At 44.4% G+C, this 27588-nt stretch overlaps 1 protein-coding gene across 1 annotated transcript in view; it reads right to left on the reverse strand.

The window, feature by feature from the left end:
* The window catches only part of ROCK1 (Rho associated coiled-coil containing protein kinase 1), a 2273505-nt gene extending 2246357 nt beyond the window's left edge, over positions 1–27148 (reverse strand). The window contains exon 1 of the mRNA XM_086965620.1: positions 26764–27148. Within this exon, the coding sequence (XP_086821746.1) occupies positions 26764–26859 (96 nt within the window). The 5' untranslated portion in view covers positions 26860–27148. The remainder of the gene's footprint in view (positions 1–26763) is intronic.
* Positions 27149–27588: the final 440 nt, after the last annotated feature.

Below are 27588 nucleotides of genomic sequence, written 5' to 3' on the forward strand. Positions count from 1 at the left end.
AAAGTCATAAACGCGTAGGGAATGCCAAAATATTAAGTGGGTCAGATGAGCCCTGGTCACTTTAAACGTCAACCCTAATAAAAAAAAAAACTTCCCAGGAAGGCCGAGCGATGTTAATCTACGCGTAGAAGCTTTCAGTTCCCACGCTTTAAATATGTCTTGAAAAACAGCACCAAATGCCAACGAGGCGGGTTTAATTCCAACAGTTTGATAACGCGCTTTACCACAGACAAGGGATCTCGGACAAAAATACAGGAGAGTGAACCAAGGGGTCTACCTCAAACTCATCTCGCAGTTGTTTACTGCAGCCTTTAATAATCCCTGCTAGAATCTGCACACTTTGGGTCCTGATTCAAAACAATAACAAAATATGTGCACTTGCTTTCAAATATTATAGTTTTCTTTAAAGGGTAACACCTTTGCCACGTTGTCGCTTACTTGGCTCTATGTTAAAACAGCAACGTCATTTTATACAGAAACAAACAACTAATAGCCTTTAGAGTGAACACTTCAATGCCTTCACTTTTCAAAGTACTATGAAGACAGAATACAAAACAGTGCCTAGGACAGGAGGTGCTGCTTAAATGTGTTCTAACTTCAAAGGCTAGACGGAATGTGCTACCAAAAAGCAACAGAGAGCCTAATAAAAATGTCACTGGTGTTCAACATTATAGTCGGTAATAACACAGCAAACACTGGCAAAACCAGTAAGCCATAATATTTCAATTGTGTTATCCTAGATCTTTTCGTTATGCCAACAAGCATATGCAAAATAAATTAAAATAATGAGAAGAAAAACTGAAATATGTCCAGCCTAAACACGACGTGAATACAATTGCAATAAAACATATTACAGCAGCAAGCAACCATGTTGCAACTATATTGTACAAAGTGTATCACTGTTTAAAAAATCCAATATGGCTGCTACATTTAGAATCAATGTATTAGTTACTTTGCAGTAGTGAAACAATGATACAATATACACATTACCAAGTCAGAATAGATAATTACTATACTGGGCAGCCATCTTGAAACATTACTGTGCATCATTGTTGTACAGATTTAAGATGGCTGACATAACGATTCCAAACAAGGCCATCTGTACTGCGCTTATGCTTTCTGACAAGGCAACCACTAGGGTAACTGCTGTAAAATTATCAATATGTATAAAATTAGATTTAACAAAAAAATACACAATCCATTCTAAAATGAGCTTACAAGGATTATTAAAGAGCAAACCTTCTACATCCACGTTTAGTCAGAAAATCTGATCACCACCAACCTCTTTGTATTCTACAGAAATCCAAGTATCAAACCTCTCTACAGGCTTCAACACCATGTAATAAAATACATTCTTAAACACAAATGCTTTTTCTAATAAATAAGTCCAGTCCACTAGGTCTTCTATAATTTTTTTAAAAATAAACCAATATCATTGGACATAGCTATTTATAGTGTGTGAATCATTCTCATAGCTCTTAGGACTCCATAGCCACCATAACCAAATCAGGCCTTCTATATTGAGCATAGGTTTTTCCATGTGGCAACCATTTAGTATAAATAAAAAATACTTGATTACAGTTTGGAAAAACAATATACAATTCCACCAAATATGACCTAACCAAGATTGCCACAGTGCAAAACCTATAACGGTGTTTGGAAGCCTCTGTTTCTGTGCCCGACTGCAGCACTCCCAACGGACCGCCCACATCGGAACTCCTCGGCGCTCGTCGCTCGGCTTCCGGTTGACCGAGTAAGCGCATCGCCAGGATCGCCTCGAACGCCGACTGCTTTTTCGGCCGTCGCAACCGCCGCCTGTTGCATGAAAACAGTACCCTCTTTGGAAAACGCGGCAAATATTGAATCTGCGCTTTTACCGCGCTGTAAGGAACAGAGGGGGCGCGGCGCCCGCACCCCCCATCGGGGGTCCACAGACTCTGGACCCGGCGCGCTGACAGCGACGCAGCACAGGAAGCGCCAAAGGAAAGTGCTATCAACGAGGGGAAGAGAGTTGGGCATGTTAACTCCGAGTCTGTAGTATTCGGAGAGAAGCCGCTAAGAGCATACATTTAAGAGGCGAATGGTGGCAGAAGGAAAGTCTCAATTTACCAGGAGAGAATACTGATATTGAAGCTGCTGAGGTGCCCGGATTTCATGTGGTGAGGGGAGGAAGGAGTGCGGGTCCACAGAAGCAGAGGTAAGTGAAGGAGGCAAGTCTTCCTAAACTTGAACATTCTGCCCAAAATTAAATAATTAAGGGAAGCAATCTGGGGGAGAGGGTAGTTGCCTATACACAAGAGACAGAAGCCTTGCAGTACATCCAAGCTCCCTTGTACCCCCGGCTACGTAGCAAAGGAGAATCTGAAAACAAATGGCCTTAGGGAAAACAAAACCACGTAAGGCCCTGAAAAACCCTAAAAAAGCAGGAAACAAATCCGGAATGGTGGACGTGGTAAATGCATCAAAAAGTCTGGAGAACGCAAAAACACCACCAACCGGCAGCAGAGTAATGACTAATGGAGAAATCTCACCCCCGAGTTTAACTCCTTTGCCAGCACTTGCATCCTCTAAGTCAGCTGGCGCAAATGGGGGTTCGGCGGTATCAAAAACCATTAAGGATTTTATCGGGAAACATTTTAAAGGGAAAGAGACAGTACGTAAGGAGTCAAGTGTATTAGAGACCCCGCAAACCATCGAAGACTCGGCAGAAACTAGCTTGGAACCCCTGAACCAGTCAGTCTTTAATATCGCTGAGATACCATTGGAACCTCGATTGTCTTCCTCACCAAGGTTGTGGCAGTCATTATTCACCCAGGTCACAGGAGCAGAGGTGGTGAACGAGGATAAAAGAGACAGTAGCAACCACTTGGGTGAAGAGAATTCTGCTGAGCGGGAAATCAGTGTCAATGGACAACAAAGACTAAAGAGCCCAATTGTTAGCAGATTAAATGCTACAGACGGGCCCCTATGCAATTTGGAGGTGACTGGATCTACTAGCCTATCCATGCTTGAAGTTATGCTGATGCTCCAAAAGACCTTGCAGGGCATTTTAGAAGTCTCAGTCCTAAATAACGACATTATAAAAAGACAAGGTGACCAATATAAGGATATTCTTGGAGAATTGGTACAGATTAAAAATTTGATGCCCGCCTTAGTAAGACCAGTAGATGATCAGGAAGAGATTATAGTGGATAGTGGGGATGTAGCGAGAAGGGAGAGTAGCCATTCAGAGGATGCACCCACAGAATACATATCCTATCGCCCAATGATAATAAAAAGGTATGGGGAAAGGAGCTATAGAAAGCAAATAACAACAAAGCAAAGGAGGGGGAAAAAGGCCCCAGTTAACAGCAACCCCGAAAAGCATCAGGAGCAAGCGAAGGGGGCCACGCCAGTCTATAAGTTAAAGGATAAGGAACTAAGGCAAGGAGTTAAGAAACTAAATTTTGCAGAAACAGGAGCAAGTAGCAATAATTCAGCCGATCCAAGCAGGAGGATAAGTAGGAAGAGATTGGGAAATGGTGAAAAGGCTACCAGGAGGACCCAACCAGGGGTAAAGGAGAGCTCAGTAGTAGGTTGGGGGATGGACATACCTATAGATGGGGGGCCCACAAACCTAAACCAGGTGATGGGGGACAGAGCTAGAGACAGAGAAGAAGTAAGTAGGCATAACAGGGAAGAGAGGTCAGAGGGATTACTACAACACCGACAGCTAGATCTCCCTACAGATAACTGGGTGTTTGTAGAGCCATTAGGACAGGAAAAGGGGGGGAAAAGAACAAGGAAATTAAACCCTTTAAATCGTTCACAGCTCCTATCATCTTTTGCAATGTGTCCCAGCCTAAGATATGTCAGCACCGCAGATTTAAAAGAAGTTGGGTTCATGGTGAATAGCAAGGGGAAGGAAATAACAAAGGTTCTACTCCACTCAGCCCTAATAAAAGATGCAATAGAAAAGGCAGAGTCTGAGATGCGTTGGGAAGGAATTCGAATAGTAAAAAGGGAAGAGGTGTTACTGAATAAGACAGGGAACTCTTTCCTTAGGAACCACGCAGCACTAGATGAAAGACAAATAAAGATGATTAGCCTGGGGAGAGGCAAGAAAGATGCCCTTGAAATTACGATAAAACCAAAAGATCAGAGGTGGAACGTGGAAGATGTCCTTGCGGGGAATAGATATAGAGAATTGGCCTACATGAATGGTGAGGAAGACAGCTATATGAGTAACATTGATTAGGAAGAAGGGTCGTTGCACAGCCTTGCCATTCTGTCCTGGAATGTAAATGGATACAATAGAATAAAAGCACAGAAAGATTTCAAAAACATCTTGAAGAAAAATGATATTGTATGCCTCCAGGAAACATGGCTGTGCGACGAAACCCCTGTTACGGAAGGCTTCACTCACCATGTAAAACCAGCAAAAAAGAACCAATCAGGTAGACCGTCAGGTGGCCAAATGACGCTGATCTCAACAAGGATAGTTAAAGATATGGAACCCCTCGAACTTAAGTGCAAATGGGCGTTGGGTAGTAGAGTGTGTACCGTAAACAACATGCTGGGGGGTGAAAACCTATGTATTATAAATGTGTACATACAGAAAGGGAAATCAAACGAATATAAGACTGATCTAGATTGTTTAAAATCAGACCTGGAGTACCTATGTGATTGCTATCCAAGAGATGTACTAATATTATTGGGGGACTTTAATCATAGACTAAATCCCATCAAAACGGACTCCTGGTTGAGGGATATGTTGGGAGTATATAAAATAGAGCTCGCACATTTTCCCCATTGTGACATCTCCACTCAAGACGATGAGCTTGGGCAACTGCTGGGGGCCATAGGTATGGTCTGCGTAAATGGAAGGAAGGAAGCAGACCGGCCAGCAAATCGTACTTTTAAGATAGGACAACAAATGTGCCCAATAGATTATGCATTCATTCAGGCCTGGAACTTTTATTTAATCAAACAATTTGAAATTCTTAGGCTTGAGGGTAGTGATCATTACCCTCTACAGGTAGAACTCCAGGTACGCAGTTCCCCACATAGACAAAAAGTGCTTCAAGTAGAGGTGGAATACCCCAAACGACTTACTACGAGAATTACCGATGAATATATAAAAAAACTGAGTGCACACCAGCTAACGGTGAATTTAGATAATCTAGCACCAGTGGAGGGCATAATATGGTATGAGAACACAATAAGGGATATGGTGGAATGCCTCCGGTTAAAATTAAAACACGGTAATCGTAAAGTAGTAAATAATATGAAACCATACCCCGATAGTACCTCCCATTGGTTCGATGATGAATGTTGTAAGGTCAAGGCCACTATTAGAAAACAGGAGAGATATCTAAGAGCTTATTATAGTGATGAAGCGGTAATAGAACTTAAGAAACTAAAAATAAAATATAAGGCCACCATTAGAGATAAAAAAAGGACATTTAAGGACAAATGTTGGGGGAATTTACTTGAGACAATTGAAGAAAAGAATGTGAGAGGTTTTTGGAAGTTAATTCAGGAATGTACGGGGAAAGCCTCAGGAACCCTACACTGCTCGGTCCCAGAGGACAAGTGGGTGACATACCTGAAAGAAATTTATGGCATATGGCCAGAGAGGGAGGGGAGAACGGCCAATGATTGGCCTAGAATAAGGGAAGAAATTAAAGCACACTTCTCCCCAGATGCCATTAGAAGTATAATAAAAAGGCTAAATCTAACACGGGCTGCAGGACCTGATAATTTACCAGCAATTATAATAAAAACGAATGTAGATTGGTGGGCGGAGTTTTTTTCTAATATGTTTCAAGAGATCCTAAATACAGGCATGTTCCCAGATAATTGGAAAGGGGCAATCGTCAGGCCAATACATAAGAAAGGAGACGTAAACTCCCCAAAAAACTATCGCCTAATAAACCTATTGGATATAGGAGAAAAGGTCTTTTCAAAAGTAATTTTGGGTATACTAAAGGACTGGGTGGATAACAAACAGATAATACCACCAGAACAGGGAGGGTTCAAAGAAGGCCACTCAACTGTTGACCACTGTTTCGCTCTTTGGTCCATTGCACGGAAGTCGATCGATCAGGGGGGAAAATTATTCGCCTGTTTCGTGGACTTCCGTGCAGCTTTCGATCTGGTGGACCGGGTGCAGCTGTGGACATCACTGGTTGGCTATGAAATACTGGGTGATCTGCTAGCCATAATCCAAGAACTGCATACAGAAAACTGGGCACAGATAATCCTGGATAAGGAGGGAGGATTGACTAAGAGAATCCCAATTGGGAACGGTTTAAGGCAGGGTTGTGTACTTGCCCCCCTACTATTCTCCCTGTTCTTAGCAGACCTGCCTCAAAAGCTGAGAGAGGTTAGAGGGGCAAACCCAAAACTGGGAGGAAACCAGATATCATGCCTCCTATATGCTGACGATCTGGTAATCATGGACCAGACGGAGATTGGGCTCCAAAGAAAATTAAATCGATTCAAAGAATACTGTACTACCAAAAAACTAGTAGTAAATATGGAGAAAACAAAAATTGTTTGTTTTGGTAGGAGAAAAACAAAGTTCTCTTGGTACCTGGGCACAGTATTACTCGAGAGGGCATCTGAATATAGATACCTGGGAATGTGGTTTTCTGGTACCCTGAAATGGCATACTCATTTACAAGCACTAAAAATGAGGGCATTGGCTTCCGTGAAAGGTCTAAAAAGATTCAACAATATATACGGAGAAATGTCGGACAGACCGGTCCTGAAAACCTATCAAGCAATGGTGCCCCCGCAATTCTTGTACGGAGCTGAAGTCATTTATTTAAGCAGTAAGACCCCCTGGGATAGAGAGGAGGGTAATATATTAAAAAGCCTATTTGTACTGCCTAAATCTTCTATGGTACAGGCGGTTAGACTTGAGTTGGGAATTACCTCGTGGGCGATAACCGCCTGTATGGCCCTTGTACGATTCTGGCAGCGATTGGGAACAGATGAGCTCCTCAAAATCTCCCAGTGGGCCAAAGAGGAAATTACAAAGAGCGACCTACCCTGGGCAAAGGAGGCTAGAGCATCAATAAGGAATGCATACAGGGTGCTCGATCTGAAGGTCTGCCCACTACAAGATCATATAATAACAGGAAAGAGAGAGCTAAGGCTCCAAGGCACGGATATGTCCCGCACTTATGACCGGGAGTACCTCTCACAAAAAAGCTCAGTAGCCCACATGACATCTGCCTGGGAGCTTGACCAACACTTTCCGTATGTGGACCGGTTACCAAGTCATAACTTAAGGCGGGAAGTCCTAAAAATGAGAATCGGAATAAACCCATGCTACGCGAATAATGGAGCCCGAAATCAAATGATAAGTTGTAATGGGATCTGCACTTGCACTTTAGGTACTACCTGTAATATTATACACATTTTATTAGATTGTATGTGGTTTTTAGATTTACGAAAGGAGATTTTACGTCCGATTTTTAAAAATTATAATATTGTAAATAGGATGCAAGCTGCTAAATTGTTGATGGAAATGGAGAACTTAGATATAGCCTGTGCCTTGGGGAAATATATGAAAAAAGTTAAGGTATTCCTCAGCTGCACAGAGTAAGATCTAATAATATAAGCCCTTGACATCAAATAAACGTGAAACAATTAGTGATTAAAATAGTGCTGTATGATTAAGAAGATGATGTATAGATATGATTTGAGCGTCTCATTTAAATTAATTGTGATAACATTCTGGTTTTAAAAACGATAGTCAAAGTATATGTATATTAAGATGTAATATGTTTATTGATACCGTCGTGCTATGTATTTACTGTTGTTTTTATTTTCCCTGTTTTAGTAAGATAAGAGGTAAATTGTACTTTTATGGTTGTAACAAACCAAATAAAGTTTGTTTTGACTTGACTTGACTTGACTATAACTGCAGAGTTTGTCAGAGGACACATTTCGTGCCTACTACGGTAATGTGTGAGATTCCATGTAACAAAGTAGCTGTCATTAGGCACACAGTATAATAAAAAAATACTTTTAAATACTTATTGGCTTTAGGATCTGCTTTTCACAATAATTGAGTCAAGCCAAGAGCTTTTATCATATCTTTTCATAAAACGCAAAATCAGACCTATGGCACACGCAGATTATAGTATCTATCTCTGACAACCTGCCTCTAGTGGCCAACAGATTTAATCACTGCATGACCAGAAAAAACATCTGGATGGAGAAAAATGTTCTTAAACTGAACAAGAGAAAACTGAGGTGCTGGGGTTCAGGGTTCAAGAATACATCTGGTCTGGCAGCTGATGACCAGGGGATTGCGACCCTTTATCCACTCTAGCTAAAAATCATGGAGTGGCATTTGATACCCTTTTGAATTTTGTGCTGCGGGTTAATCGGACCGCAAGTACCGGTTTCTATATTATTAAGGCTCTCAGGAAGATCTTTCCTTTTATTCCTGTTGTACTGTGCCACGTGGTGGTCACTGCATTAGTTTCGACTAGAACTGATTAAATGCCCTTTATTTGAATATCAAGGACCCATCACTGAACAAGCTGCAAGTGATTCAAAACGCGGCTGAACTTATTCTTGATATCCTTAAGCACGAGTTGGTTAGAGAGAGTAACAAGGCGTTGCATTGGCTCTCGGTTAGGAAGCGCATCTTATATATGGTTATCTGCTTTGTCTTTCAAGTCCTCCATCATAAAGGGTTTAAACATCTCTTGGCCCTCTTTAACTTGTATATTCCTGGCAGGCCACTCAGATCCTCTTCTGGTAGGAAAGTCGGTATCCCTAGATTTTGGAATGTCAGATGTAGCTGCCCGTCATTCTCTCTTGCTGCTGCCAGGCATTGGAATTCCTTGCCTACCCATATTATCCATTGTAACTCTTTTACTCTGTCTAAAAAATCCTTAAAGACTTAGATTCCCTTGGGTTTAACACGCTTTATAAATATGATTTTCATTTCCATTACTTTTCCCAATATTATGTTATGCTGTTGGGATCTGTATGGAGCAGTAATCACCCAGGAGGGTATACAAATGCCATAGAAGTGTACTCTCTGAAAGGTGCCTAGCTAAAAAGACAGGATTTCAGTTTCCTTCTCAATTTAAGGAGGGAGCTGGCAGCTCTAATTGGGAGGGGAGCTCCTTACAGGTCTGGGGGTGATGTGGGAGAAGAAGCTTCCTCTCATTTTCATGTGCCAGATGCTTGGAATTTGGACGAGGCATCATCCAGCCGATCTGAGGTGCCTGGTAGGAGTGTTAAGAGGATGCGGTCGCAGAGGTAAGTAAAGCCTAAGGACCATCGGGACTATAGCCTTAATCATTGGCTTATCAACATAACCAACTCATGCCTCCCAAAGTCTGCTTAAGCTTTCACATTAGGCAATCACTAGGTAAAACGTCATAAAATTACAAATATGTACAAAATGATAGTTGGCAAAACAAAATACAACCTCACCTAAGTGGGGTTAACAAGGATTAGGGAGCTCAACACTTGTCTACTACAGTAATCTAAGATTCCATCTAAGACAATACCTCCCTACAGGCTTCACCACTGGAGGCATAATTAGGGATCCCAGTTTTATGGTATTCAAATTTTTTACATTTCCGTCTATTTATCCATATTTATTTTTTGACCATCTTATTGGTATTTATCCATATTTATTTTGTGTTCAGAGAGTAAATGGAGTAGTAAAATTATATATTTCCACATTTCTTTAACTGATAAGCATGAACTCATAGTTTGCCATCTGCTGCATTTTAGCAAATTAAGCAGCCAAATACAGTGAAACATTCAACCAACAGGTAAATATCAGCATTATAATACATATATATGCTAAAATATGCATGTATTTAGGAAAATCTGAACCTGTTTACTAATTTGCCTTGCTGTCTATCTGCTCAGCTGTTGCCCTGGAAAGCATGGAGCGTCACCCACAAGAAGCATAATTTTCTGTATTTTTCCGATTTTAAAAATAAGTACAGGCAGAAGGCATTATTTTCTGCCTGTATTTATCTGTTAAAAACTGAAAACTGAGAGCCTTAATCATAATCAAGGATTAAATGCCCGCTTGCCTTAATATATGCTTTCATTGTGAGGCTCTCAGACCTACTGTCTATGTAATAACTTATTTTAACAGATCAGGCATGTAGGCTGCATTGACTACTGGCATCTCAGGATAGGAGATTTAGTCCTATTGTACTGAAAAAAAGGCTTTCTATAAAAAGTCAAAAAGAGCAATAAATGCTCTCATTTTCAATGGAAGAACAGACAGCCCAATCAAATGTTGAGCAAAAAAGCCTTTATAGTGGCGCTTCTTAAAGCTCAGTTTCTGGTAATCACATAAAGCATGGGTATTCGCAAAGATTCTGCCAGGAGGCAAAACATTTTGCCTGTGGTGTGACCGACGGCCACTTAAATGTCAGCTGGGTGGCCGTTTTTGGTGGTGGAAAGGTGGATGGAGGGGAAGCGAAGCTTGTACATCTAGTGGCTGAATTGCACAATGAGAAACTAGAAAACCTGGGATTAATCCCGGCTTCCATACTTGATCAAATTGTGTGATCCTAAGCAATTGTTTTATTTCACTTTCCCTCCTTTTTCTTCGTTATAACATACAAGAACACCTTGAAATACATTAATTCAAGAATGAGTGCCATTCACAAATAATAAGAACCCAGGCCACCCAAAGGGTGACTTGCCTGTTAGTTCACTATTAACATTTTTGTTGGGGTGGGAGCAAGCATGAAAGTTTCTAAATTCAGGTTTGAAAACTATGACAACAAAAAAATACTTATATATTCTGATGTACTAAAGTGAAACTGTTTTGCATGTTAATGAAAAACCCTTTTTGAATTTTCAAGAGACGTTATCATATTGGTACACGTTTGCTGCAAGAGGTCTTTAAAAATGAAGGTGTTCCTAAAGTTAAGCGGTGCAGGACACACTAGTTACTTAATTTCTTCAACTTACATTAACCTTTAAATAAATGTGTATCCGTTTATTAGGTCTCGCCTAGGGACACAGTGCATGCGCTGATCGCTTGGCGAGATCTATTGTCGCCGATTTTTCTCCCGAAGGGGTACAGGAGAGGTGCACGCATACAGACAGGAGATGTGCACGCATACGGGTCCCGGCGTTTCAGCACAACACACGAATGGCGTGCTTTCGCTTTCTCTCCCTCCCCCCGTCGGGCCCCTCCTAATTCCATTGTGTGCCAGTGCTGCTCAGAGCCCGAAGCGCATTGCCTGCTCAGACAGGAGACACACACACGCTTTTTTACAAGCTGGACGTTCCCATCCATTCGCGTTGCTCGGCTCCTGGATGCCGCATTCGCAGTGGTGCCAGAGACAAGAGGAGAGTGGGCTTCCTTGACTTCAATTCATTTAATCCTGATCGCTTGCGTACATGTTTGTCTGTGGTTGGAGAGAGCAGGACGATGCGTTGCTGTCACAGCATTACAAAGGATTAAGTGCTCAGCCCTGTCAAGTACCATTCATCAAACATTATACATGCATTTTAATGTGGTGGTCCTCATCACCGCAATAAAATGCATAGTCACACATTTTTAGCTTCTGTTGTTCACCTGCCCAGGCTGTGAGCTTGGTTAACTATTTGAATTTGCATATTACAATATGGCGGTCATTGCGTTAAGTTTACATACCGCTCGCTGCAGCACAGTTTTCTATTTCTATGGTGGTTCCGAAGTAGTTGATAGTCCCCTTTCATAGTAGGTTGCCTTCACTGAAAGAGTTATGTAACACAGTAAGCCGGGGGTGAAGATGATGAGTAACTAAGAATTTTCCACTGTAACTCAAAGTGAGTCACACATGGCGATTTTTAGGTACATGTTTAATATATTTATACTACGAATATCTGCGGCATTGATAAGTGTCCATTAAAGCCCTTCAGGTAATTGGGCTGGCCGCTTTAAAATATTTCCATCAAGCACCCAGCGTTGCTTTAATCAACATTAAATGTATTTCAGGCTGGAGATCGTGAACGGGCAAGGTCAAAGAGTTCATTTTGCCCACTGTGTGCTGGGTCTGCTGTACCTGGCTTTCCACTCCAAAGTGTAGTGGTGCTTGCAGAGCGAGGAGCAAGCATAGTTTGTTGTGTATTTCTCATTAACAGAGGAGCTAAGAAGTGATTTATATCAAAAGGCCCCCAACACCCTTTCGTGTTCCAGAGTTATTTCAAGTCTCAGGCTTCCACTGACAAAAGAAAAGCAAATGAGCGGTTCTCATTCTGTAGTTCTCATCATCAACTGTTCACCTTGCTGATCTTTAAAGGCAGCTTATAAATCCCTAAATAGTATAAATTCTTTGATTCTGTGACAGCATATTTCTGTGAGTGGTAATTTACAAAACAGAATTGAACAGATGCACAGTTGTGTGCTGTGCCGGTTTGCTTCCTTTGACTATTAGTGCTCAGGTCCCTGTTTCATAAAGGTGCTCTGCGCACTGTAATGGGTCAGCTAAGCCCAAGTGTGGCCAGCTCCCAAATAAACAAGTAGGAGCCGGGTGCGCTCCCAGGCTTTAGAAGGGTACCCATAAATGTATTTTATGAATTCAGACGTGCATACCTACGAAGACTTAAGCTTATACCCTACAGAGCAGCTGTGTAACCCAATGTCAATGCTGTAAAGCAAGCACTGACAAAGCCAATTGGTCTGGTATTGGCTGTGGATCTTTTGGCTTTACCATTGCTTCATTTGTGAATGTGTGTTTGAGGTCGAGCATATTAGACAGCATATATGCTCAAGTGGTCAAGAGCTTCTTCTACTTCAAGCTCACAACTGTACTCAACTGCTGCTATGTAAAAAAATATTGTAAACTATTAAGCAATTAATCAAACCCTGTTTGGTACAGTCGGATACCACAGTGCCCATCCATTTTGGTGCTATGCAGCAGTTTTAAGATCTTCTTAGAGTTTATTGCCGGGACAGTGACAGCACCAATACACTACTTATCAGCACTGTTGAACTTGTGACAACTCCAGGGCCCCAAAGCTATAACAAGCATTTGCGATGCAATAAGTCTCGCATTTATGCAAGTTTAAGCTATTAGCATTGTAAATAACAATGCCTTTTGTTTAGGTTTTAAAAACCTAAACATAAATAAAAGGCATTGTCATTTACAATGCCAATAGCTCAAACTCCTATAAATGCGAGACCTATTGCATTGCAAATGCGTGTTTAACATGCAGCAAGCCAGTGCTGTCGTAGATCATGGGGACCATATGTAAAAGGTCAGGAGGGTGCATGCAGTCCCCGGACCATACTTTGAGTATCACTGGCTTGAATTATAGTGAAAACTGCACTGCCAGGCCAGATCTAACAAGCTTTCTAAAAGCCAATGCGTCTCGCCTATGCAAGAGCTATTGGCTTTGTCAATGTGTTTTTGCCAAGTTGCACACCAGCTGTTCAATATGACTAAAAGTAGTGGCGTAGAAGAGAGCGGCGTGGAGTGTCAGAGTGGAATGGCAAAAAGTGGAGATGCAGAGAGTGGTGTGTATTGAAGTCGCATAGAGTGGTGTAGAGTGAACTGGTGTAGAGTGCATTGGCGTAGAGTGTTACAGAGTATAATGGCGTAAAATGCAGCAGCATATAATTCAACGTGCAATTGAGCGTCTTAGAATGCAGTGGCGTAGAGTGAAGTGGTTTAGAGTAGTGGAGTAGAGTGCAGTGGCACAGACGTTACTGCAGAGCACTAGTTTGTAGAGTACATTGTATAGAATGCAGTAGCGCAAAGTACATTGGCAAAGAGTTCAGTGATGCAGAGTGCAGTGGCGTGTGGAGCAGAGTAAACTGCAGTGGATTGGAGACGTGTAGAGTGGACTGCTATAGGGTGCCTTGGCGTAGAGTATTGCAGAGTATAGTGAGATAGAGAGCAGAAGCATAGAATTCAGTGGTGAACAATTCAGTGGTGAACAATGCAGTGGTGAACAATGCAGCGTTGAATAATGCATTGACGTAGATTAGAGTCGTGTATAATAGAGTGGTGTAGGTGGAGTGGTGCAGTGTGGCATTGAATGCAGTTTTGTAGTAGAGTGGCAGAGAGTGCAGCAGCATACAGTGGAGAAGAGCGAGGAGTTCAGTGGCATAAAGTGCATTGATGCAGAGTGGATTATAAAGCCGTGGCGTAGAATGCTGTAGTGCAGAGTAGAGTCACAGAAGTGGTGGGGAGTGCAGTGTTGAGGAGCAGTGTCGTTGAGTAAAGTAGTGCACAGTGGAGTGAAGTGTTGCAGTGGCATGGAATGCTGTAAAGCAGAATGGTGCAGAATAGAGTGCCGTGGCACAGAGTGGAGTATTCATGGTATGGTAGCATACTGCTATTACAGACAACCCATTTTCAATTGAAATTACCATTATATTTACACAGATATACAATACAGTTTTACTAATAAACACATACAGCACGCACACAATAGTGTGTGGACATTGCATCACCTAGTATAATGATTTGTTTTGATCATATTAAAGATTTTGTTTCCAGCATATATTTCAAACATTAACAAAAATATGCTTCCTTTGTGTTCCGAATTTTGAAGCACCTGCACAGTTCTTTTAACTGTTGTTGCTAGAAAAAACACAATTTTCTGCTCCCAGTATCCAGCAGGATTGTCACATAAATTTACTCACTTAGAAGTCAGAGAAAAAAAAGTAAACACCACGCTCCCCCTGAAGACAGAGCCCGACATTTGACCTCAGTCTTCGAATACACAACAAATGTAACACGATTTACAGGCCTGTTCACAGAAAGGAGCGCTCGTGGAAGAATACAAGGGGAGTTGGTGTGAAAAGGCTTTGCTCCTTGGGAGGAAAGACCTTACCCTGGATAGCCTAAAACAAATAAAGTCCGCAAATAGAAAGCAAGCAAGTGAGTTACAATGCCAAAGGTAAGCAACTGGTGGAATGCATTCCCAGGGTAGCTTTCTGAATGTCCCCAAGATGTCTTTAGGTAGGCTTCGACCTAAAAAGGGTGTGGAAGACAGAAGTAGAAAAGAAGGCAAGGAGGGTGAAAGAAATAGCGATGCTGGTGAGAGATAAGTGAGTCTGAGGGAGTGAAGAGAATGATATACCCAAAAGCAAAAAAAAGAAGCCAAAAGCAAACAAGCATTGGAAATGCAATAGGTCTCGCATTAGGAAAGTTTGATCTATTGGTCTTATAAATTACATTTTTTTTATTTATATGTAGTTTTTTAAAATAGCTAAATTAATAGCTTTGTCATTTACAATGCCAATAGTTATAACTTTCGCAAATGTGACACCTATAGCATTTGTAATGCAACATGTTTTGTATTTACGTGACTTCGATGTATTGATATTACAAATAACAATGGCTTTTAATTTTTTAAAATAATTAATACTTAAATAATTTATTTAATTTGTAATGTCAACAGCTTAAACTTTTGTAAATAACTTTTGTGAAGATTATGTTCAGTGTTTTTTATTGTGACGAAAATCCAAGAACAGAAGTGAAATATTAACATATTTTTGTGATTTGTAATAAAGCTTGAAAACAGCTTCAAACATTGAAAGAACATATTTGAACCATTGATGCTGTGGTGGTGCAGAGTGGTGCTGTGGTGGTGCAGTTTGGTGCTGTGGTGGTTCTGTGGTGTTGCTGAGTGATGCTGTGGTGGCGCTGAGTGATGCTGTGGTGGCGCTGAGTGGGGGATGGGGAGAGGGAGAAAAAGGAGAGGAGAGAGAGGGGGGAGAGGGAAGAGAGGGAAAGGGAGAGAGGGAGAGGGAAGTGAGGGAAAGGGAGAGAGGGAGAGAGAGAGGAGAGCAGGCAGAGGGGGAGATGGGGAGAGGGAGAAAAAGGAGAGCAGGGGGAAGGTAAAGAGAGGGAGAGAGTAGAGAGAGAGGGGAGAGGAGAGAGAGGGGAGAGAGAGGATGAGAGAGGGATGAGAGAGGGGAGAGAGAGGGGAGAGAGAGGGGAGAGAGAGGATGAGAGAGGGGAGAGAGAGGGGAGAGAGAGGGGAGAGAGAGGGGAGAGAGAGGGGAGAGAGAGGGGAGAGAGAGGGGAGAGAGAGGGGAGAGAGAGGGGAGAGAGAGGGGAGAGAGGGGAGAGAGAGGGGAGAGAGAGGGGGGAGAGAGGGGAGAGAGAGGGGAGAGAGGGGTGAGAGAGAGAGGAGAGAGAGGGGAGAGAGGGGGGAGAGAGGGGAGAGAGAGGGGAGAGAGGGGGGAGAGAGGGGAGAGAGAGGGGTGAGAGAGAGAGAGGACGAGAGAGAGAGAGGACGAGAGAGGAGAGAGAGGACGAGAGAGGAGAGAGAGGACGAGAGAGGAGAGAGAGGACGAGAGAGGAGAGAGAGGACGAGAGAGGAGAGAGAGGACGAGAGAGGAGAGAGAGGACGAGAGAGGAGAGAGAGGACGAGAGAGGAGAGAGAGAGGAGAGAGAGAGAATGAGAGAGGAGAGGATGAGAGAGAGGATAGGATGAGAGAGAGGATAGGATAGGATGAGAGAGAGAGAGAGAATGAGAGAGGAGAGGATGAGAGAGAGGAGAGGATGAGAGAGAGGAGAGGATGAGAGAGAGGAGAGGATGAGAGAGAGGAGAGGATGAGAGAGGATAGGATGAGAGAGGATAGGATGAGAGAGGATGAGAGTGGATGAGAGTGGAGAGAGTGGAGAGAGAGGATAGAGAGAGAGGATAGAGAGAGGAGAGAGTAGAGAGTAGGAGAGTAGAGAGTAGAGAGTAGAGAGTAGAGAGTAGAGAGTAGAGAGTAGAGAGTAGAGAGAGGAGAGAGAGAGAGGAGAGAGAGGAGAGAGGAGAGAGGAGAGAGGAGAGAGGAGAGAGGAGAGAGGAGAGAGGAGAGAGGAGAGAGGAGAGAGGGAGAGGAGAGAGGAGAGAGGAGAGAGAGGAGAGAGAGTAGAGAGAGTAGAGAGAGTAGAGAGAGTAGAGAGAGTTGAGAGGGAGAGAGTGAGAGAGAGAGAGAGAGAGAGAGAGAGAGAGAGAGAGAGAGAGAGAGAGAGAGAGAGAGAGAGGATGAAATACCAGGAAGAGGTGGTTTAGGAGCTTGATGCATAATTTAAAAAAATAAATCACAGACGCATTACTCCACTTTAAGGAAGCAACACTTCCAACATTATGTAATTGCCCCTCTGTCAAACAGAGGACTGGAGTTAAGATGTCCCTGAAATAGGCCATACACCAAGTGAAAAAGTGGCCTAGATCGTGAAAAAGTGGGATCCCTGGTCACCGTAGCATGTAATCTACTTCAGCAGCATGAAATATTGAAGTGCACGTTTGTGAATGTTTGGCCAAATGGCTCCTATGTTTTTTTACAATTATGTACACCCACCACGGTTCGCTTTAAAAGTAAACTCGATATCGGAAGGAAGAAAGGCTGCTTGAACTCATCATGAAAAGAAGTGTCCAAATGCTGGGGAAGCTGTAGCGAAAACGAAACTAGTTTAAAAGAGCACGAGAGAAAGTTATCTGCGGATGGGGGGGCCGTGGGCAGCAACAGCAGGGGTGGAGGGGGAGGAGAAATGAGAGTAAGGCTGTGGGCGGGGAGAGAGGGGGGAGAGAGAGCAGGCAGAGGGGGAGATGGGGAGAGGGAGAAACAACACCTCCTCAGTGTTACAGACAGCCTTACAGGTCATACCACACGCCATAAGGACCAACGGTGCAGGCGGACCGGGGTGAAGTGAAGCTCACATTAAATGCACAGCCCATACATTCCATGAGTCACGCGACGTCAATGCCTCGAGCTGACAATGACAAGCAGAGTGGCAAACTATGTTATACGTAAGTCACAAAGCATGACTCTTAAAATGTAGTTGAATTATGTTCTTGCCACTCCCTTTGGAGGCCGTGGGCAGCAACAGCAGATGTGGGAGGGGGAGGAGAAATGCGAGTAAGGCTGTGGGCGGGGAGAGAGAGGGGAGGGAGAGAGGGGAGGTGCAGGCAGACCGGGGTGAAGTGAAGCTCACATTAAATGCACAGCCCATACATTCCATGAGTCACGCAACGTCAATGCCTCGAGCTGACAACGACAAGCAGAGTGGCAAACTATGTTATACGTAAGTCACAACGCATGACTCTTAAAATTTAGTTGAATTGTGTTCTTACCACTCCCTTTGTGATCACCAAAACTAGGGGAAAAATGGTAGTGCCAGAGGTACAACGAGACAGGAGAAACACGAGACACGGCCTCCTTTGGAGGCCGTGGGCAGGAACAGCAGGGGTGGGAGGGGGAGGAGAAATGCGAGTAAGGCTGTGGGCGGGGATAGAGAGAGGGGAAGGTGCAGGCGGACCCGAGTGAAGTGAAGCTCACATTAAATGCACAGCCCATACATTCCATGAGTCACGCGACGTCAATGCCTCGAGCTGACAACGACAAGCAGAGTGGAAAGGCTTTATACACTTATAATCGGGGTGAAAAAGTAAGGTCAAGGTATGACTTACTTATGCTAGACAAGTCGGGCGGCATAACAGGGGCAGAAAAAAAAAAACACGCGGCCGCGAAATGAAAGCCTTTGATGCAGCAGTGGGCGGAGCGGATACCTTTGAAGAGCTGCTGGAGGCACCACGCTGGGGAACAGATGGCTGGCTTTGATGTGCACGTGCTTTTAAGGTCAATGCGCTTGCCCATTGAGCTTGCTTTTCACGGGCACAGCATCAAATCGCCCGTTTGGTTAAGCTCTGGTTAAGCCCCTATATTCTCGCAAGCGCACTGACAGGCGTGACCTAAAAAGCATGATACATAGTGAGTCCAATGATGCAGCTTTACACATGGGAGCAACACACTCCCACAAATTCAGTGTCAGTTCTCGACTACAATTAAAACCAATAAAAACCAACAAAGACCGGTTAAATGGGTAAGAAGAGAACCAGTAGAGTGCAGAGCCTATCATACCAAGGTTCTTTAGTATGCCAAGTATTTTAGGGTGGTCAATGGCGTTAAAAGCTACAGAAAGATCAAGGAGAATCAGGGAGAATGAGAGGTGGCAGCAATGGGCAGAGGGGATGAAGTAAGATAGGTACATCAATGCTTTTTCAGGGAAGCAAAAGATGCCCAAACATTGAAAACAAAGGTTCCTGTTCTACGGAAATAGGAAATATTTGCGTGTAAAATTATCACCAACTGGTAAGTAAGGGGGAGAAGGATGAAACAAAAGGGAAACATATTAGGTACTTGTATGGAGGAAAAGTACTTTGTGGCTGGGATAGCAGGACCCCACGAAACCTGTTTCAATTTGCCGGGCTTCACATGGGGTGCTCAATCAGTAAACTTGACAATCTGTGTATCTGCAGGAGGTGAATCATGCTTGTTTCATGGCAGGTGACAAAAGCGGTAAGGGTTATACCTAAACGCACTCCTCCCATGCTGGACAGTGTCTAATGCCTTTATATACCGGGTTTGCCGGGGAAAGAGGCTTCTTGGAACATGACTTAAATACATTGGCACATTTCTATTTACCTTTATTCCTTTATTCCTGATAGTAGGCAGCCTACTACCATTTCCTAGGAAAATCCAGAGTTCCAGAATATGGGTCCATACCTCTGTCCAGATCTGAGCGTGTGACATGTGAAATGTGAGTGGGTGCCCGAAACGTGCATGCCTAGAGAATAGGGTCCTATGGTTGAGACGGTGAATGCATGCACAAAACTGCTGTTCCCACTCAGCTTGTCACTGTCCTTCCTTTTAGATATAACTTGCATGGTGCTGCCCTTGGGGTTCTATCAATGAAACTCTGTAGATGTTTGGCGGGTGTGGGAATATACTTATGCTTCTCTGAAAGTTAGCTTCTTCTCCCAACAGTACCCGAGTGCAGTATCCAATAGCTAAAAATGATTTTGGTTAAAGAACAACTCACTGGTTTGAGTATCACAGTAGAGGCATTTAGCATAGGTGCGTGGATGCCCTAGATCTGCCTCCCATCCACAACTCACTCTCAGACAACACCCAACAATCGCCCAATGGTGCATGTTGGTACATGTTAAAACTAGTACTCAAAGTGTTAAACTGGGCGAGATACCAGCTGTGAGATTGGTGGAAACAACTGGAGTTCTGTTGGACAGGTATGTAGACTGCATTACACCACGTATGCAGAAATCTCAGACGAAATTAAGGTGTGTACTGCCTGCCTTGTCAGAAAACTGACAACAGGGAAAACGCTACCCATTGCGTCAATTCCCAGCCTTTGTAACTATGCCTGTGCCTTTTGCTCCAATATAGGTTAAGTAAAAGGTCTACCCAAAAGCAGTATGCAAGGAGTATTTCTTTAGCTCGTTCTCTCACTTTGTACCATACCCAATGGGTGCAATGTACCAGGTCAACTGGTCTACTACTGGAATGGCATAATATCCCTGAAGCAATTTCTGCTTCCACCACCAAATACGGCATGAAAGGATAGAAGGTGAAAACAGTAAGGGGCAATCTGCGCATGGGCAGGGTAAATGGTATTACCCAAAATCTGGTTCAGTGATGGGTCCTATTAGATCCCTCCATTGAACGCTAGAATGCTGCTGTTTCATCATCATCATCATCATTGTCGTCATTGCACGCTCACAATGGAGATATTTGAGGTGAACAGAGTCCAGATTGAATAATATCCACAACCAGGCACTGTGGATATTGTTCAATCTGGACTCTGTTCACCACATACGCAGTGCCCAGATACCATGGCAGAATTGTGCAAATATCTCCATTGTGAGCGTGCAATGACGATGATGATGATGATGAAACAGTAGCATGTTAGGAGCCTGCACATCCCAGTGAGCAGAAGCATTTACTGTTTTGTTCCTTGCATTGACAGACAAAGGCTGGAATGCTGCACACAGCGCTATTCGCTGCATCTGTGTCTGTCATACACAAGCCACATGAAAGAAAGACTACCGTCCATGCCCTTGACTCTACGATGCACGAGAAAGGGAGGTGGTGCCTTTCATAAAAGATGCTTCTGAACATGCATCGATCAAAACGAGCTGCGCAGACCCACTCTAATTATGACTATGTGTATGAGGGACTCAGAAAGCATCCGTGCAGCTCTAAGCTGTACTATAACCCAAGGTGCACCTGCAGCACACACACACACACACACACACAGCCTTTTCCCGGGCCCTTCGCCACACACACGCGCATATGCCTCTCAATAATGCTGTTCGTCCCCCAAACGTGCCCCATGACCTCGCCAAAGAATCCCCCTTCGTAAATAAACATGGCAGACCAAATCTGCCCTTACTGCTCGTAGGTAAAATCATTCCAAAAGGGGTGAAGCCAGGCCGGCGAGGAGAGTAGCGGCTGCCCACTCCCGCTCATGGAGGAAGACAGCTTGCCCCCCCCCCCCGGAGAGCCCGGCTTGCTCGTCTGCTGCCTCAGAGCCCCTCGCCGGGGAGCCGCGGTGTGCGAGCACGCAGGCATGGCAGAACCATTGTCAAGGAGCAGGCAGACCACTCCTTTCTGAACGGCGGAGCGTGCCTTCGAGGATTCAGCGCTGATTAAATAAATGCCTCAGAACACTTGAAATCAGATCCGCATTAGCAGAAAATTATCTGTGTAGCGAAGACTACATTTATGTTTATTAAAAGTGTTTTTACTACAACGGATCGACTTATTAAAGGCTTCGGAATTTAGCTAATTTTATAACGGAGGCTCTAAAGTAAAACAAGCATTGGCCACGCAGCAGTAAAGCTGCACGGCCGTGAAAGGATCATCTGCATTTTTTTAAAAAAGGCATCCTGCAACAAACAACCAGCACCGCCTCTCCCCTACCTCCTCCACCGCCCAGGAACTCACAGGAATGACGGCACAAACGAAACAAAAAAAAAAAAAGGGGGCGGGAACAGGATACTGAATCCCGCCCCTCCAGGACTCCCTGACCTGCCTCATGGTTGCCAAGGCAATATTTCTAAAAATATTGTCGTGCTACCGTAAGGCAGGTCATGGAGTCCTCGAGAGGCGGGATCCAGAGCAGACAAATCTGCTAAACAGGAGCTTTTTAGGGCTGGTCCTATTAATCCCACAAGGGATAATAGGACGAGAGTATAGCCGTCAAACCATCGGCCGGATTTTCAAGAGTGCATGTGCTCATGCACGAGCTTGCCATTTGCTTCCCAGCCTCCTTGCATCAGGCAGCTGGGCCTCCGGCATTCACCCCAGTGCGCGCTAATTACATTTAATTAATCCCTGCTGTTTCACACTTCTTTAGGGGGTGCGAGGCCGTGCTTCAAAGGGATCCGCTCCTCGCCCCTAAAAGCTTCGTTCGGCGATGTTCTTGTTGATACCGGTGCAGGCAGTTATGGGGCTTCACCCCTGTAGTTCCGGATCCTCACCATTACAGAGACGCTCTGAATGGAGTATTAAGAATGCTTCTAGAACCGAATCTGTTCTGTCCTCTAATCAACAGAGATCCTAGTTTTTAGGTCTCTGCCTATTTCCATTCCGCAGGAATGGAATAGGACGAGTCTATAGCAGTGAAACCAAGAGTTGCAAAGAAAAGGCCTAGACTCCACGAGGTACTTACTTAGAAATGGATGCACGCATGGCGTGGGAAACTTGGAAGTTCTGGGATCAGCTGCGTGTGGCTAAACACCACAGGCAGGACTGGCTCTCAGTTGTTGTAATGTCCTCCTCAGTGGCACTCGAGGTTTGATCGTTCTTAGAAGGATGAAAGCCCAAGATGACTCTGCATGGATGCATGCCTCTGTTACAGGGTACAGATCTTTATCGCGCTTTCGCACACAGGCATTCCGCCTACCACACTTCTCCTCCCTCGCATTCCCGCCCCCCACCAGGTTCTCCCGCCCCATCCGGCTTCCCTCCGGCCTCTCTCCCCGTGAGCTCCTCGCTCACATTCCCACCCCCCCACCAGGCTCTCCCGCCCCCATCCGGCTTCCCTCCGGCCATTTGCCACACTCCTTGCCTCTGCCGCAAAGGACTCCTCCCTCCGTCACTCTCCAAAACAGCTTTGTGCGACGACTGTATCCATTACTGGGATATGTTGGCGCTCGTAATTGCTTATTGGCCTTTACTAGGACAGTGAATATTTGTATTATATGGGGGTCTTTTGCTGTTTGCCAGAGAGTCACTACACTCACTGCACCCTACCTCACTCACGGATCGGTCTTCACTCACCAAAAATGCCATGCAGAAGTACAGTGTTACATGGATATGTTGTCTGGGCACGTTCTATTCTGTGCAGTGATACATTACAATAAGAGGACACAGATGTACGGAAACATACGTGATTGCTCGGCTTGTTCAGTTTGTCGGGCGCTATTCTGTTTCCTGGGGGAGACGGGACCAGATCCTGGTCATCTGGTGTGTGATAGCGGCCGATATAGCGCTTGGCACCTGACGGTGACATAGCACTACTGACAGCACCGCCGGCGCCCAGACTGACAGCTATCAGCATAGGTTCCCTCCCGCCCCCAGCCAGTCCAAAGATAATTTTAATTATCTATGATGCAGTAGGACGACCATCGCTCTAAGCCCCAGAAACCTATTATTGAACTTAATCAACCTCGGAGTAGCAAGGCGGGCAATCTGCTGATGGGCCTGTGGTGTGTAGGCCCTTCGATGGGCCGCTTTTGTGCCCGTCTCAGTCTCAACTGCAAATGACACATCATCAAGGCTGTTAAAGCCTCTACATACATCTAAGCACCTTGACGGCGATGCTAGTTACTGATACTTAAATAAGTATATCGGGTTATATATTTTTTGTGATTACTGTGTAATTTGAGGTCTCACGCCTTCATCCTCACAACACCACACACCATCGGAATACACACACCCTCCCCCTCACACACACACTCACCCTCACACACAATTACACTCAAAGACCCTTACACACCCTCAATAACATTCTCAAAAATCACACACTAACACACTCACACACCCTATCAGCATCACACATCATATCACAATCAATCACCCTTTTCAAACAATCACACTCTCTCACATTACACAAATGTCACAAAAAGACGTTAATATTTCACTTCTGTTCTTTTATTTTCCTCAAAATAAAATACACTGAACATAATCTTCACAAAAGGTATTTAGAACAGTTTAAGCTATTGCCATTATAAATTACAATAACTTTTATTTAAGTATTAATTATTTAAAAAATGTCATAACCATTGTTATTTGTAATATCAATACATCTAAGTCACGTAAATACAAAACATTTGCATTACAAATACTATGAGTGTCACATTTGCAAAAGTTAAAAGTATTGGCATTGTAAATGACAAAACTATTATTTTCGCAATTTTCAAAACCAACACAAATATAAAATGTGTCATTTACAAAACCAATAGCTCCAACTTTCCTACTACGAGACCTATTGGCAACGCCAGTGCTTGTTTTTTAACTGAAGTTGCTGTATACCCTCGCCTTAAGAAAGCTTTCCTGCGGTAATACTGTTGTCTGTCATCGGGTGTGTTGGTGTTGTGCTACTCTTGATGGGACTTGTGCCCTTCAGGCAGCCACCCGCTCTAGTCTCATCTTTATGGTGCCTCAGTGATGCATGTTGGTGACAGTCATGTCCCTGCACAGCATTTGGTCTAGTGATTTGGCACCGCAGGGTAGTTGGGCTGCTGGTGCACGTCATTCTTGTTCCAATGGCAGGCCTCCGTTTCCAGAGGCCTGCCAATGGGAAAAAGGGGCGTGGCTTAATGCCATATTGAAATCCCCTGCTCACAATATCTCTTTGCCGGCAGCAGGGCATGCCCTGCAATGCAGGCTTCGACCTAAAAACTAAAAGCTTAAAGTTGTTGTCTAAAAGGCTCAAAAAAACAAATAAGTCCTCCAAACCAGAAAAAAAAATATTACTAAATTGAAGCTGAACCCACTCATTTATAACCCACAGACAACCCCGAAAAAAAACTTTACAGTTAAAGAGCTAGTATGGGAGCATGATCCATTGCAATAGTGCTATATATGCCTGATTACAAATGGAACAGCACTCCAAAGATGGTTTCAAATTCATGACAGAGATCCAGTTTTAAAAAATCATACTTCTAGGAACCTTGCCATCACTGTGCAGGCTCAAAGCAAATAGAACGAGGGGTAACGTGGGCTTATATATACCAGAAGAGAAAGAAAAATACAAATACAAGTACCCCCAACCCTCCTCCAATTGCCTGTGGTCCTTGGCACATAACTTGGCTCAAAGCATAAGGACAATAGATTTTTCCTCAAAGAGCTCATTCACTTTTGACCCTAAATAACTTGGGGTGAATGCATATTTATCAACCCTTAAAACAAGTAGTGGAATAACGTGTGAAATTTAAAGAGCAACTGTAGAGAGACTGAAATTGCTAAAATCACACGATTGATAACCCTAACACAACCCTACTCGAATCTCTGACAGTGATCCTTCTGGCACCCCGACAACGCATGCAGTTCAATCTTACACAGGCCTAAGCCCGAGCCCACAGTACAAAGATGAGAGAGAAGATTTGAGTCATTCATGCTACTTCATTTAAAATTAAAATAAAACGCCTACTATTCACTGCCATGCAGACATTTAATATAACAAAACGGTTTCAATTAATTAAGACATTTGGAGAGACATGAAGTTCAGAGGCCAGCGTGGTTATACCAACCAATCAACCGAAAACAAGTACGAATTATGCATGCCATAGGATTAACAGGATCTTTGCAGCAGTTAAAAAGTCGGTGTATATATTCATTTTGTGCGCCCGTAACAAATGGATCTAGTGATTAAACAAGGTATTAAGGAATAACGCCCTTTTGTTCAACAAAGCCATTAAAACGGAGACTGATGCTCAAGTGAAATCGGATCGATCACACAAAGGGACCTGCGAAGCCGCCAGCATAATGTAAGTTACAAAAAAAATATGAATCTCACTTCCTCATCCTCCTTACAGCTAAGCGCTGCGTCCCATAACACCATAGCCCCACCTTGGTGGTCCTCGCGCATGACGTGGAAGCACTTCTCGCACAGGCTTAAAGCAAAGAAAACACATCTAGTACACACTAGGAACCTGTATGCAGCACGTGCGGACAAGCCTCAGCGCCCCGCGTAATGGTAGTATAAGTAAGAGCTATACAAATAGTACAATACAATACGATACATATTCTGTCTGTATGCGTAAAAAAAGCCTCGAACCTTTTCATAACTAAAGAGCTACGTGAAAATGTGTAGAGCAGAAACTGCTGCCAAGAAAATAGATACAGGGGGTGAGTACCGAGCGGAGAGGGACAACTAACAAACTATCTGCCAGCGGGTTCTAGTGACACCTACACAGAACTGGCGGGGATGCCTTTGAGACACTGTCCGGATTTGATTTGTGGAGGGGGTTAGCGAGGACCGTTTCCTTTTAGGGTAATTTTATGCAGTAACAATGATCGGTTTGATAATTACAGTCCAAATAAGCAGCAGACACAGAACTCGCGTCGAGTCGATGGGAAAGCCTGATAGGAGCTCCCAATAGTTGCAGCACGGCTTGGGGGCAGGTAAACAGTCCCCGCCCGCAGGTGCCGGGCTCGCCCTGTCACACCCCGGGGCGGCACCGTGCAGGAGCTGTCATCCAGCGGGCTGACCTGGGAACACACTGCCCCCGGAGGGGCTCTGACAGTTGGCGCATTGCCAAAGTGATGGGTCGCCTGAGCCCGCCACCCTAACTTAAAGTAAACATTGAAAGCAGCCCGACTGCTCTCGGGGACAAACTTCACTTTGCAAACCCACAGGCCGAGGTCAGCTGCAAGTACAGGTCTGTGCAGCCCATATTCTGTGCCGGGCACCCCTTGGCTCCCCCGCCCACCTGAGATATGCACGCCACCCGGTCACTTACCAGCAGACAGTCGGTGTTGACTTGGCTGGCAGGGTCCCGCAGCATGGCATCCATTCGCCCCAGGCGGGCCTCCAAGCTCTCTCCTGTGCTTGACATGGTTGTTCCGGGGCGACTCTGTTTTCTGTCTCTTGGTTCAGCTCCTGAATGGATGCATCGCCCAGAGGGGGTCAATTGTGTTCACCGTGGCGGGACATGACGAGGAAAGTGGTGCCCGTAACTCCTGGGCCCGTTGTCTAAGTGACGAAGTTGAAGCCGATTTCTGCTGGGGTCGTTTTTGCTCCAGGTCCTTGGGGGTGGGCTGACAGTCCGCTGTCCTGCAGGGGAACGGAGGCGCCCTCACCAACCGACAAACATGTCCGCCTTCCTGTTCAAACACACGGGAGGGAAGGGGCCACGGCGCTCTCTGCGCATGCGCGACCGACTCGGCGGACGCCCAGGCCCAGGTTCGCTCGCCTCCGCCTCCGGCTCTGGGATAGGCTCGTGCTCGAGCGACCGGCTGTCTGCTTGCTGGAGCGCGCGCGGAAAGCGGAAGCGCGCGCACTGAACTTGAAGCTGTGTCCGGGTGGTCTATTGGGAAACACAGTACAGAGCCCTCTAGTTTCGATAATTCGTAGTAGTGTGAACGAATTCGTAGATTCGTTGAAATATGTTACACTGACTTCGACATCATTGATAACAAGAGAAGTGACCAGCAAGATAATACAAAGAGATATAATGTGAAGAAAATGAACAGTTTATAAGTCTAATATGGCTTCTTAAATTAACTGCAACAGACTTTGTGAGGGTTTCCATTGTGGTGGGATTGATTAACTTTTGCAACATTAG

This window comes from Lissotriton vulgaris, chromosome 4_1 (assembly GCF_964263255.1).
Source record: "Lissotriton vulgaris chromosome 4_1, aLisVul1.2, whole genome shotgun sequence".
NCBI classification, from domain to species: domain Eukaryota; kingdom Metazoa; phylum Chordata; class Amphibia; order Caudata; family Salamandridae; genus Lissotriton; species Lissotriton vulgaris.